General features: G+C 47.0%; 1 protein-coding gene across 4 annotated transcripts in view; it reads right to left on the bottom strand.

Annotated features, from left to right (window-relative positions):
• Nucleotides 1-1,006: 1,006 nt before the first annotated feature.
• ATXN7L1 (ataxin 7 like 1) overlaps nucleotides 1,007-14,140 on the bottom strand; it is a 230,687-nt gene continuing 217,553 nt past the window's right edge. For 2 of the 4 annotated variants that reach the window (XM_016204763.2, XM_087821098.1), the window contains 4 exons: nucleotides 11,090-11,211; nucleotides 5,849-6,785; nucleotides 2,869-2,943; nucleotides 1,007-1,261 (listed from right to left, as the gene is read on the bottom strand). In XM_016204763.2, the coding sequence (XP_016060249.1) occupies nucleotides 1,220-1,261; nucleotides 2,869-2,943; nucleotides 5,849-6,785; nucleotides 11,090-11,211 (1,176 nt within the window). In that variant the 3' untranslated portion in view covers nucleotides 1,007-1,219. Of the gene's footprint in view, nucleotides 1,262-2,769; nucleotides 2,944-5,848; nucleotides 6,786-9,381; nucleotides 9,688-11,089; nucleotides 11,212-14,140 lie in introns of those variants that run through there. The other 2 variants (XM_016204762.2, XM_087821097.1) reach the window with 2 other exon arrangements.

Raw genomic sequence — 14,140 nt, 5'->3', positions numbered from 1 at the left:
TAGCTGCAGGGCTCCAGCTTCTCTCTTCCCAGTGTCTCTTCCTCACTAGGCAGTAGCCCAGCCTTACACTCTTTCCTGGGGCGGATGTATCTGAGTTAGGGCCTCTGATAACCCAGCATACCCCGATGTATGGGTGCACTGATTCACAGGGCTTTGTGGCCCAGGGCACAGAGGTGAGCCAAGCTAGTATTCATTCTCATGAGGGGGTTGACACATAACCCTCCATGGAAGCTTCCCCCCAGGCCCTTCCCTCCCTCCCTTTTTCTCCTCTTGCCTAGCCCTGGAGTGGGGGGCTGGAGAATTTCCACAGCTGTGGGCATTGTGCCTTCTCCAGAGTGGCTTCCTGGGGTCTCCCAGTGGTTCCCTGGGATGCTTCCCTTTCTGGCTTGCCCAGCTTTGGGCCCCTGTACATGGTGCCGAGGAAGGGATTTTGCAGTATGGATTCCTAACAAGCTCAAATGACCACAGTCACCCAGTTCCCACTGCCTTTTGAGAGATATCTTCTCCTACCCCCATTCTCTGCTTCCTGCCACCGCCAAGGCCCGTTCCAGGCATGACCCAGTGTATCCTCTCTGAGCTGCACATCTGGACATGGGACTGGTGTGCCACAGAAACCTGATGAGTGCACTCAGCCACCCTCCTGCCTCTGCTCTCCGCTCCCCAAACATAGACTGATAACAGCAAATCCCCTCCCGGAGCACACTGTCCAGAGGTGAGCTTATGAGAGGCAGCTTCTTCTGATGGCCTTGGGGACTCAGTGAGTGGCAGGTAGGAGGAGACTGGAGAGGAGGGGTGGGTGGGCGATGACAAGGAAAGGAGCACGGCATGTGCTCAAGTTCGAGTTTCCTACGATGCCAACCAGGAACTGAAGTCCTGCACTGTCTGCTCTCGTGGCTGGAGCAAAACGATGGCGCAGTAGCTGAATCAGAAGCTGGAGGAGTGACCCCAAGCTTGGAAGAGTGTGTATGCACGGCAAATGAAAGACAACGAAAACAAAACACTGGTATTGTTTTCTGTAAATCTCAAATTCACGTTCTTTTGTCTTTCTCTTTTTCTCCAAAACTAAAAATTGGTCACTAAAAAAAGAAAAAGAAAGGCCAGAGCCACAGGCAAGGCCCAGGAAATGGACTCCCCCACTGCCCACTCCCCTCCCCACCTTGGCCTCCTGGGGTGGGATCAGGTGGCTAGGCATTGGTTTGGAAGTGGCTTCATAGTCTTGTTATGGAAGAGTCCTTATCCTGCCGGTTCTGTTTGTGGTCTTCTAGAAAAGAAAAGCAAAGCTTGGGATTACCATGAGGATTTGAGAATGGAGTGAGATTTCTCATCTATAAGAGAGAGGATACCATCCCAACTCTTGCATTCGGCAAAAGGCAGCTGCATTGAGCAAATGAGGGGATGGCTGTAAAGGACTCCATAAATGTGGGGTAGCCACAAAAATCCTAGCTGTGGAGGAAAATGCAGGGATGAATCCTGCAGAAATTCATGGGGTTCTCTCCAGGAGAGACAACCAGAGCAAGTCTGTCTTTGTTGCTTTTTTTTCTCTATTATTTCATCTGGGATGTTTCTTATCTAACCTCCAGACAGCATAGAGAATTATCTAAGGAAGAGGCAGAGTGTTGGGTTAAGCACAGGAACTTTGGAGATAGAGGTTTTGGGTTCAAGTTACTTAGCCTATTAGTCCAGTCAATGAGGATAATCATTTTGTCTCTCACAGTGTTTGTTAAAAGGTTTAAATGTATGTAAAGGGTGTTTAGCACAGCACCTGAAGAGAAAGGGCTCAACAAATGATAGCTATTATTATTCTTAATATTACTACTACTATTACATTTGTTAAGGTGGACTGCTAGCATTTTAGGTTCTCACAAGTATGCCTGGAGCTTTCAGGTGACTCAGCCACCTGTATGGGAGGCCTGCCATAAACAGAGGCAGACTGCCTGAACATAGACGAGCCTTCCCACCCCCTCTCAGTACAGAGGATCGGCGGCAGGTGCTTAGGCCCCAAAAGGGTCACAGTGACTCAAAATAATGGAGACACTCTCCTTGACCTGGGCAAACAAAGACTGTTTCCCTATAACCTTCACCCAAACACTACTCTAGATTTGTGGGGAAACCCCAAAGGCCAAAATGCAAACAAACACATTGTAATTTGTTATCTTCAAAACCTACAGCATATCCAAGGTAACACAGCACAGCCATATTTGTATTTTTTCCAATCATGTATAACATGAAGAACTCTGCTCTCTACTCTCTCTGGCCTCCCCTGAATGCACACATACTCCATTGGAGAAAATCGTTTATACACTGACTACTTTCACACCTCAAGTTTATAAAAACTCCTAAATCTATACTGAATATTCACAGCATGAAACCAGACTCTGAATGGTAGCTATAGCTACCCAGAAGTGTGGAGAAAGCCCTGACTGATATCTGCCACTAGCAAGGCCCTTTAGTCAACATCATCTTATTTAATTTTCATGATAACCTTAGGAGGTAGGCATTGATTTTGCCATTTAACAGGTGAAAAAACATTAGACTTAAAGTAATCTGTCTAATAATAATAATAATAGCTAATACTGTGTGTTATATAGGGCATTTTTTAGAGGCTTCATGTGAATAAATTAATTTAATTCTCACAAAAGCCATATGAGGTAGTGTCCATTATAATCCCCATCTTATGGTGAGGAAACTGAAGCACAGAGGAGTTAAGTAACTTGCCCAAGGGCACAACAGCTAATAACTACTAGCTTTGGAAGCCAGTCAGCCATGCTCTTAATTGGAGATGAGATTTGAACCAGGGTCTGATCCCAATACCCATAACCTTTTCACCCTGCTAATGACCCTATGTACTTTTGCCTCCCAGTAACTTACCTGTCGGCTGTGTCCGGGGCTGGATATGCTTGAAGGGCTGGATTGTGACAAAGCTAGGCTGCTATTTTTCCCAACCTGAAAGACACCAGCGAAGCCCTACTCAGATACAAGAGCCACATTGGGAAAGCCCTACTGATACCATGTGCCGCTAGGGAAAGAAGGGCTCATTCTTCTCGAGCCCATTTGGAACTCATGTTTCCATTTTAAATGGCAGGGAAAAATGAAAATGTTTCAGGGGGTAACTTGATGATGCCCCTCTCACCCCAGAGGGAAAGCATAATGGAGAACCCTTAATTCTGCTTCCCAGATGTAGATACTAGAAGTTTTAGGGATGGGGGCAAAGGCATCTGGCTAGAGGCCTGGCCCCCCTGGGAGCATTTAACTCAGCACAGGCCCAGCTTTTCCATCTGTGGCCAAAGGGTTACGCAAACTCCCCCACCTCTGAACTCAGTTCTAGACCCACCTTGTTTCTAGCTCAGTCTTCCTTGGGCTAGCAGGGGATAAAAGCCTGGGTCTTTTTCTGGGTCAGTTTTCTCAGCTGGGAGACACAGTGCATATCTTACTGTTCCTGAGGAAAATAGCAAGATGGCACTGGACTTCCCCTTCAAGTGGGAGGCTGAGCTGGGTTGTTGGACAGTGCATTGGGAGCTCCTCCCCTTCCTCACTGACTGTCCTTGGCACATATTGGGCTGTGTCCTCAGGTGAGTACCGTTCTACAGGCAGCTCCCACCTTTGGCCTATAAAGAGCTGGTCTTCTACATTAACTTCATTTTGCATAAAGACATTTGCCTTACATTCACAGTCTTTTTGTTTAATACTTCTGTGGCAAATTCTGGCCTTACACCTACCAGATACAGTGAAATAAACCCTCAATTTGCCCTCAGAGCACGTTTACCTTGAATCTCTCAACCTCATGCCATGTCCCTTCCAATCTCCTAAGAGAATCAACACAGATTCCAAAGGCTTTTCCCCAACACTCGGAAATCACTGGTGGTGACCCTGGACAAAGCCTTTTCTTAATGGCCTGTGACAAGCACCCAGGTATCACCTGCGTTAGAGAACCAATGCAGGCTAGACCCAAGGCAGCAGTTAAATTCATCAGCTTTTTTGATTTCTTTCCTGATGGGCACTCACTGGAGGAGGCTTGTCTGCTCCTCTCACCACTAATGGTGACTGATTCATAGTGTTTACTGAACATTACATATGTTTCTGCAGACCAAAGAGTCAACAGAGCTATATTTACTCAACACAGAGGCACTCCATTAACACAGAGGCATAGGGGTTACAGGCCCAGATTCCAGAGCTAAGTTGCCTGGTTTAAATCCCAGCCCTACTATTTACTTGCTGTGTGACTTTGGGCACATTGCTTAACCTTCCTGTGCCTTGGTTACTTATCTATAAAAGGGCAGTAATAACAGGTAATGATTAAATGAGTTAAATATATCTGCAGTACTTGGATAAGCCTGTCCCATAAGTGTTAGCTGCTAGGACTTTATCTAAAATGGGTGATACTATAGCCTTGCCATTCAGGGTGTGGCCTGCAAACCAGTGGCCTGTTATAAATACACTCTCAGGCCCCACCCCAGACCTGCTGACTTAACCCGCATTTTAACAACCTCCCAGGTAATTCCTGTGCACATTCAATTTTCAGAAGTCCTGGCTGTGCCCTCCATCCTGAGAACTAGAGGTGACACTGACCTGCCAATTGAGCCTCAGAGTAAGGCCTTGTGGGTGCTGGTCTCCCTTCCCCTGCACCCCTAGAACTGAGGAGTCAGAAAGCAGCACATCTGCTGCAGCTGCACATGTATAGGAGGGGCTGGGCTCTAGTGAGAAGACCTATGTCTTCCCCTCTCTCACCTTGGCCTCGATTGTAGCTTGTCTGGCCCTTGGGATCCAAACTTGCTGTTTCTCAAGTGTTTACTTGTGATTTGTGAATCCCCCTCAAGATGTTCTCTTCGTGAGGTTTTAACAAGTCTCATATAAAGATGACACAAAACAATAAAACATCTTTTAAACAACTGCCTCTCATTTCTCCCAAATCCTCATTCCCAGATGGGTCTGGGCTTAGGGTTCAACCCACTTAATTCTGTGGTTGTGAACCTGGGGCTGCTGCTGCAGTCTACACACTGCCCTGGCACTCAAGGCCCTTGGACAGGCCTGTGGACTTGGCCCCTCTCTGACTGTGCTCTCTCCTCTGAGCCCAAATGGCATCAGAGTCTGGTGGGGGTGGGGACTTTCCTAAGTAGCTTCCCCAGCCTGAGGAGACATACTAGACTTGACAACGTGAACAGAACTCAAGGGAAAGAAATATGGATTCTTCTTGGACTAGACCACATTCCCATAGCTTTCCTCATAATACACTGTCCTATTTGTACAATGGCATTAAACAATTCTGTGCCAGGTGCTGTGAGTTAGTTTTACTTTTGGAAAAGAAGAATGCTATCAGTAAGAGGGGGGTTATCGAGGCAGCCAGGCAAAGTGAGAACAGTCACCTGGGGGTTGGAAGCACAGGCTGTTTACCCTCAGGTGGGACCCCAGTCATCATTTAACCTGCCTGGGCCTCAGTTCTTCCTAAGGGGACTCCAACAGATCAGGTAAAACTTCTTGGCAACAGAACTCTTTAATAAAATCATCCTCAGAACCTCAAGATATAAAATTGAAGCAGAGTGAGGAACTCAGAATCTCTCTGTGCCTCAGTTTCCTCATCTGTAAGGTGCTGATAACAATTGTACCAACTGCACTGGGTTGTTGTGAGGATTAAATGAGAAAATACTTGCACAGTGCTTAGAATAGCACCTAGCACATATCCAGCGCTGTAGAAAGTACTTCTTAAATAAACTGCTCTCACAGCAGAGCGGGACAATCGCCTACAGGGAAAATGAGAGAGTCACCTGGCTGAGCAAGGGCGCTGCCCAGCTCCCCTTGCCCTTGGGACTGAGAAGGTAGTGCCAGGAAGCCCCTGGCAGGACGGGTCCCTTACCTGCCGAGAGGAGGTGCTGTTAACGGGATCGGGCATCGGTGTGAGAAGGCTGGGCGGGTTCTTTTTGTGAACGCTATTCATACCAGGCATTTTAGTGATTTTACAGGCTTTGCTACTAGAACTTGAGTTCTTACGCTTTTTTCCTTCTGATTTGTCAAAAGAGAGGGGCAGAGAAGACACGGCATTGTGTGAGGCTAGAGAGAGGTCCCCTGCGAGGGAGGGCACCGAGAGGGGACAGGAGTCACTGCTGCTGCCCACAGAGCCCATGTGTCTCCCTATGTCCACCGGGCCGCTGGGCAGCGAGGTCCGTCCTGAGGGCTCCAGTTTGGCACTGAGTGGGCTCATCCCATTGTTTGAGTTGTGCATGGACAGACTGTTATAGGGAGGAGCCGCCTGATAGGAGTTCAAAGCTGAACTGGCATTCAAAACACAGTTCTTTCTGTGGGGCCCTGATAATGGAGACGAGAGGGATGTCGGCAAGGAGAATGGGGAGGAGGAGGAAGTGGAGGACTGCGGCTTCCTCTTTTTGTTACTTGGAGACTCGTCGCTACGGGCAGACAGGTCTTTGACTTTTGAGGATTTGCTGGTTTTGGTTTTGGATGGCTTGTGGGATGGGGAAGGGATGACGGCCGGTATCGGGGACACCGCGGATGGGGCCTTGAAGGTTGAGTCCATGATGCTGAGGGTTGCAGCCACATGAGGGAAAGCTGTGGTGTGTGACATGAGGGCGCTTGGGTCCGGCGATGTCACAAAAGCTGCGTTTGAGAGCATGGCTGATGTCATTATGTAAGAAGAGGTGAGTCTCGAGCTGATGGGAGCTGAAGGAAGATACACAGCACTGGGGTTGCTGAAAGGCTGTAAAACGGAAGCTGGAACAGGGGTGGTGATGTGGGCTGCTGGCGAGGGCATGGGGCTATCTGCCGCAGGAGGGATTTTCCTAAACGTGAGAGAAGAGTGAAAGAGAAACAGTGAGAACCAGGCTTGGCATTCCTCAGAGGCTCGATTAAGTGTGAGCATCAGGGCTACAGAGAAAACCCCGGTAGAACCAGACTATGGAAAATGAAGCCTTGAAGGATGGCAAAATCTGAAGTATGGCCCCTCCCTATGGCTCCCCCAATGGCAATATCCAGCAACCTATTTTCAATAGCCTTCAGGTCCTTTTCTCCATGCTTGGCTACTGGATAATGGCTGATTTGGGTTCATGAATAAAAGGTGAATGTGATTTAGAATATAAATTTCCCCAACAGTATTCTCCTCCTTTTTTTTTTTTTTTTTTTTTGGTAGTGATGAAGGTGGTTTTTAATGAGAAGTGGTCATTTCACTTAGGTCCTGGCTTGAAGTAAGAACTGTGAGGACAAGGCTTTGTCACCTGCACATATGGGCCAGAGTGGCCTCTGCCCACTGCCTGTCTCCTGCCTCCCCACCCTGCTCTTGGCTGCAGGCAGAGTGGGAAATACCTCTCTCCTCACAGGCCAGCCTCCTCCTGCATTTTCTGTCTGCAGCCTCTGATTTATTCCGTAGAGAGGCATTTCCATGTTAGCTTGTGGCTCCTGGCTCCTGTTGGCCAGGCCATGGAGGCTGCTGGGGCAGTGGAGGGTTGGGGCTTGGGAAACAATGCAGATGTCAACTTGCTCAGACCTGGGACTGACTTTTTCCCTCTCCATGCCACCCGTCCTCAGCTCTCACTCAGAGGAGCTCTAATTGCGGTGTGGCTGCCCTTCAACAGGTCTTCTTGTCCCTGTTAGGAAGGTGTGAGAGTTACAGGGACCTTCATGTATCCAGAGAAGGTGGTCAGGATTTTCTAGTTTGTTCTGAAGACAAATGCAGGGTATGGTCACAGGAGAACATATGGATGGGGAAGGTCTTCCTGGAGGTCGGGGATGCCTGGGAGCAAATCCCATGCCTCTTATACTCTACTCTGTGGAGCTAAGGCCAGCCCCTGGTGGTGGGCCACTCTTGGGGTCTCCCTGCAAACTCCATCTTTGGACTTGTGCTGGAAACAGCTCCCACTTCCAAACCATGGTCTGGGTTGATGTTGCTGCTACTCTGGGGACCAGGAGGAGCACAGAGGCCTTGGGGTCGCCATTTGTTCCTGATTTGCAGGAAAGAATACTGACTCAGGAGCCAGGTGAATATTGTTAAACTGGCACTTTTTTATTTCTCACCTTGCCCCCCTCCCTGTGTCCCCTGGGAATCATTTCCAGCATCGCTGGGGCTCTCCAGCAGTTAGGAATTCACTCTCCTTCTTTGAAAGCAGTGTTTGAAGGTGGGCAGGCCTGGGGCCTGCACCCCAGGAGCTTGGAGAAAGGTGTGAGATAGGGCTTCTCCAGTCCCTTCTCTCCTGGGAGGTCACCCTCCCAGCTGTGGTATCAGAGAACTCTGGAAAGAGGCCCTGCTGACAAGGAAATGCCTCTCCTACCGCTGCTCTCTCAGGATTCAGTTTCTGCCTGCAGCTGGGTGAAACTATGGCTTTGATCTTTAGGGTGGAGTCCAGAGGAATCCTTGAATATAGGCGAACAGAGTCCTTGAAAACGTCAGACTGAGGAGATCAGAGATAAGAGAAAAATGTTGCCAAACCCATTGTGGTCATAATGCTGTTTGAAAATCTACTTTCTCTCAAGCGTAAAGAATGTAAGATCCCATCAGCATTAAATAAGTGCTTCATTAATACTTATTGCAATGAATAAATGAGTGAGTGAATGGATGGATGGATGGGTGGGTAGATGGGTGAGCAGGTGAATTCTCAGTAGCAACATAACTGCATGCTGGGCAAGGACTCCCATATGATCAGACCGGAAGGGTCTAAGCATGCCCTCAGAACTGTCTGGCACTGCACAACCCCCTCCGAACAGCGCCGGAAACGTCTCTCAGCATGTGCGGCATCAGCACACTTGCCCTGCTGTCTCGGCTGCCTTGCTGTGGACTCAGGCCTCCAGCTCAATCTTCCCTCGACTCAAGTTTCTTACCAGCTAAAGTCTGGATAGGAATACATGTGGACAGAGGTTTGGCAGTAATAAAAAGTTATTGACAAATACCAGATGGCTCATTTAGAGAGGACCCCATTCAATGACCTTAACTAAGATCTACTCTGAATGTCCCAATTTGTAATTTTCCCAGTCAATAGTATAAATTCATGCTTCAGTTTGTGCTGACAAGCTGAGCTGAAGTCCTTAATCTTGCCTCTCTGACATCAGGATTGGGATGGGAGCTATTTTTTGGCATACTTTCTCTCCCTTTCCTTCCTGTCCCACGAATCCTAAGTGGCTAACAGAGGCAGGAGGGGAGAGGGCAGGGGGATGCAGGGCAAGGGCCATGTCGCTGCTCACTGTCCCCGGGACTCCCTCCCCCCATGCTACGCAGTTAATGTGTCTGTCTAGAGTCAAATGGCAGTGGATTTCAGCTTTGTGGGCTGTGCCTGGTTTAAGTCTTGTACGCTGACCTAGGGAAGTCCCGTAAAAAGCCCACAGATGCGAATAAGTTACTGACAGTGCCCATCCTCCCCTGCCAGCTGGCATGGAGCTCCAGATGCTGACCTGGCTGAAAGAGAATACTGTGTTGGCGTCTCCTGATGCAGAGTTAAATGCTTGTTAAAGAAAAAAGAGTCTTGGCCGTTCCTTTTCTTCCTAATGTCTTCCACGCCCTCATCGGCTGCCATCCCTCCAGGTTCGGGCCCGTCCGGGCCTGGGGTTTGGGCAGTGAGGTTGAGAGGGCAGCGGGGTGCTACGCTCTCCAGAGTTGACACCCAGGCAGCCCCAATGTTGCTCAGTGACAGTAGATTGGTTAGGCAAGTCCTGAAAAGGGGGGAGGGACCTGATGCCCTGTGGCTCGGGTTTCTGTGCCTGAGGAGGAAAGGAATATGGAGCTTGAGCTGACAGGACACCAGGTAGCGAAATACAGATCAACACATTCCTTCACCGTGCCTGGGTTTTACACTTCCACAACACAGGAGAGTAAAGAGCTGCGAGAATCACCAGGGATGGCTGCCATCTTGGGGGAACAATCGCAGAAGGATAAATTAACAAATAACCATGAACACGGTAACCCCACATGCAACACCAATTTGTTGCTGTTTAGGATGGACACAAATAGGATCAAGGGTGCCTTTTAGACATACTGGGCAGTCACTTAAATGGGAAGAAATGATAAGCTTCTCTTGTGGCCCTTTCCTACTTTATAGGAAGTGTTAACATTTAGTCCTAAGTCCACGATGAGAGCTTGCTCCTCCTAGAAGCTCAGGTCTGGAAGCTCTTTGGGCATCACAATGAAAAGAGGCATCACAGCTGCCTGGGGGAGGGCCAAGTTTGAATTCTGTTCCCTCCCCACTATTAGTGCCCTCTCATTTCTCAGGAATGCCTTCCTTGTCTTTATTGGGTTTCACTGGGCAGGGTGAGGGGTTCAGAATTGGCTTTTTTGAACCATCTAGGCTTAGATCTGAGGGAGCTATGCTTCTAATGTATTATGATATCTTAAGAGCTCACCTTTGTAGGAGTGGGGGTGGGGATAGGCAGCAGGCTGGTCTTGTATTATCAAGTGGCCAGAATGGCAGTTTCTTATGTGCTGTGGTTTGAGAGGGTCTAGCCTGTCATTCCTTCACAATAGCATTTTCCTAAGTCAAGAAGGTTTCTTCCTTTTTTATGAAACTCCTATGAAAATGTAAATACATTGGGAGGTGTTGGAGAATAAAGGGACATTAGAGAAATGGAATGTAAGCTTGGGTTTAGGTTAGAGAGAAGTGTGAGTAGAGGCGAGGAGAGAGTTCTAGGGAGGTGGGAAGGGCCAAAGACAAGCTTAACCAACTTCACAACATCACTCAGAATCTGCCCTGTTGGCTGATGTACATATTCTTTCATAGGACATTAAGCAATTAGAAACTGGTCCATAACCATTATAAAATTTTTAGTATTGACATTATAGCCTTAACATTACAAACAAAAACATATTCTTAATACCCTTAGATGTTCTTACGCATAGCAAAAAGGCCCTTTATCAGTTAAATAAATAAGATCTTATCTAATACCCTTTTCATTTAGAAGATTATAAAGCGTAACATACATTGCATGTGTCTCTGAAAAACTATAGGCAAGCCATTGAGCGCTGACATTTAAGAATTTATCATGAATCCTGACTTCAGAATAATTTTGTTCTATGAAAAGCCAACTACTGATATTCATTTAAAAAGTTGGGGTTCAGATAGTTGTGGGGCAGCTATGATCTTATATTGCACAGAAACTGTTCACTTACTTCCACATCTGTGAATTCAAGTGTTTTTCTACCATGGAGTTTAGTGCGAATCGAAAACGATCCCATCTTCTATCAAACACATAGTACCCTCGTCCCATGAGGCGACTCCCGAATGAGCAAAACTGTGAGGAAAAAAACCACATTTTAATTTTGATTACAGGTTACTAAGCTAATATAAACCATACAGAAAAAAATAACATTTGCATAAAAACACACAGGGGTACAATTTTACTCAAAATAAGGAAGCAAATAGTACTGAAGCCAAAAATATTTCTGTGGTGCTTTAGTTTGAGCTCTAGATTTTCTGCAGAACATCACATTATGACTCGACAATAGTAACATTTAATTTTCTGTGGCACAGAGGGCTACCTTTTCTACATCTGGGATTGAGCCAACATTTTAGGTTGAAAAAAATCCAAACCAACAACATTTAGCAGCCAGGATGATTTTTCAGCAACCCCTGCTTATTGAATCATCCATTTTCTTTTTATAAAAACAAGATTTTTTAAATTGATTTTTAGAGAGAGGAAGAGAGAAGGAGAGAGAGGGAGAGAGCAAGAGAGGGAGAGAGAGAAAGAGAAACATCGATGTGAGAGGGAAACATCAATCAGCTGCCTCCTGCATGCCCCCTACTGGGGATTGAGCCCAAAACCTGGGCATGTGCCCCGACCAAGAATCAAACCAGCAACCTTTCAGTGTGCAGGATGATGCCGAACCAACTGAGCAACACTAGCCGGGGCTCATCTATCTTCTTAAGGAACTTGGTGGTTCCTTGTTCCTTTTTTGAAAAAATATATTTTTACTGATTTCAGAGAGACAGAAGAGGAGAGGGAGAGAGAGAGAGAGATAGAAACATCAATGATGAGAGAGTCATTGATCGGCTGCCTCCTGCATGCCCCCTGCTGGGGATCAAGCCAGCAACTTGGGCATATGCCCTGACTGGGAATCGAACTGCGATCTCCTGGATCATAGGTCAATGCTCAATCACTGAGCCAAGCTGGCCAGGGGGTTCCTTGTTTCTTATCAGAGTAATGGAAACACCTCATTCTGATATTCTGCCAACTGATCATGCCTTTCCTATCTGCTGTCGACAGAGCCACTTCACTTCTAACTAGGCTACACTCCTCCTTTCCTAGTCCTGACCTCATCTCCTCTCCTACCAGCACTCGCGGCTGCCCTGGGACACATCATTGCCTCCAAGCTTATACTCATGCTGCTCCGTCTGCCTGCCTTCTTCCCTCTTCTCTGTCAATCCCAATTCTCCCCTCCCTCAGTGCCCTAATCAATACTCTCATTTCCATGGCCTTTATCTGAGTAACCTTGGCACTATGAACTCCCACGGCACATATACTTTTTTACATTTCACCTTGGAATTACTACATAGTTTTATGTTATACATAGTGCCTATGTGTCTGACTTGATTATAAATATATAAAGGCCAGGGACCCCATTCTCCTGAGGATATGAGGAGATTAGGGACTTGGGCTAAATGCGGCCTCTGAGAAGGTGACATTTGGCTGGTCTAGAGCTCAGACGAGTTTGCAAATGACTCTATAACTCAAATGCAGCTTCTCTCCCTTTCCTAAGGCCTCCCAGCAGCTCCTGGCCTCCATCCCAGACACAGTGTTGGATTGGCACTTATTCCACAAACCGTTCCTGGAACCGGCCTTTAAAACAGTTCTCAGGAGCAAATGCAAGACCTTCCCTTTGTTTGGTTCTGCTTATGTTTTGGGGGTTTTGCATTAAAATATTGCCACCCATCAAATCTGGTACTTCTGATGAAAACCTCTTTTCTGTACTTTCATATTAAGTGCTTATTGACCAAGCAAAAAAAACATACAAAGGAACTTCTCCAGCACGGAAGCTGGTCCCCAGTATTATGTGGGAGCTTTTTCAGGTCTAGACATCTTTTCTTCCTTCATTCCAGTTGCTAAAGACACACTGAATGAGTGTTCATTACAAAAATGATTTAATATAGCAATTGATCATGAGAGAAAAGACAAAGCAAAGAAACAAATTCATGGCTGTTCCATTTAAATTAGCAAACCACCAAGGGCACACAAACCCGCTGTGTGCAGCGTCCAGCGAATCCTCTGTAGCCTGGAAGTTTGTTATTTGGACAAACATCTTAAAAAAAAAAATTGCTCTTTTTGGTGATTACCAAAGCTGTTCTTCTTCTTTTATTTTTGTTAAAGATTGTTTTTTATTGATTTTTTAGAGAGACAAGAAGGGAGAGGGGGAGAGAGAAACATTGATGTGAGAAGGAAATATCAAATGGCTGCCTCCTGCACACGCACCACCAGAGATTGAGCCCGAAACCCCAGCATGTGCCCTGACTGGGAATCAAACAGGTAACCTTTCGAAGTGCACGGGTTGATGCCCAACCAATTGAGCTACCTGGCCAGGGCTGGACAAACATCTTGATGTGCTCCAGACTCTGGCCTTCTGGTAGAGCCCAGTCTCTCTCTCCAACTTAGAGTTGGAGGCACCTTTTTGTCTTTGCTATCTATATCTCTAATTCCATAGGGATGCAAGGCCAGGTGCCCCAAGAGGCTCTTGTTTTTGGTCATATATTATGCCCTTGGCAGAGCTGCAGATCCTCACTGCATTGGCCACTGGAGCAGACCCCACAGGTTGCCAATCTCATCAGCTGCCATCCCACTCCCACCTCTCCCTTCCTTGTCCTTGCTAACAGAACCACTTTTGTTCTGATATGTGACATGAAGCAGTGAGCAGAGAAGGTGGGTCTCTTCCCAGAACCTTGGGATGAATCCTGGCTGGCTCCATCCCATATCAGTGCAATCTCATCCTTCTCTGCTGTCGAGTGGTATAGGGATGGGCATGTGACCCACTTCTGATAGATGTAAGGGGAAATCTGCTGGGGGGTTCACAGGAAGATTTTCTTCCCTATGAAATAAGATAGCATCTTAGAAGAAGACTTCCTTTCTGTTTGTCCCTTTCCATCCCACGTAAAATGCTACTGAGTAGCTGTAGCAGACATAATGAGACCATGTGTGAAAGGTGAAGAGGGTTGCACAGTGTCCTTCAGCT

The sequence above is a fragment of the Miniopterus natalensis genome, chromosome 10 (genome assembly GCF_054644295.1).
Source record: "Miniopterus natalensis isolate mMinNat1 chromosome 10, mMinNat1.hap1, whole genome shotgun sequence".
Classification (NCBI taxonomy): domain Eukaryota; kingdom Metazoa; phylum Chordata; class Mammalia; order Chiroptera; family Miniopteridae; genus Miniopterus; species Miniopterus natalensis.
The sequence above is the reverse complement of the archived record's forward strand: the minus strand, read 5'-3'. Positions and strand labels throughout refer to the sequence as shown.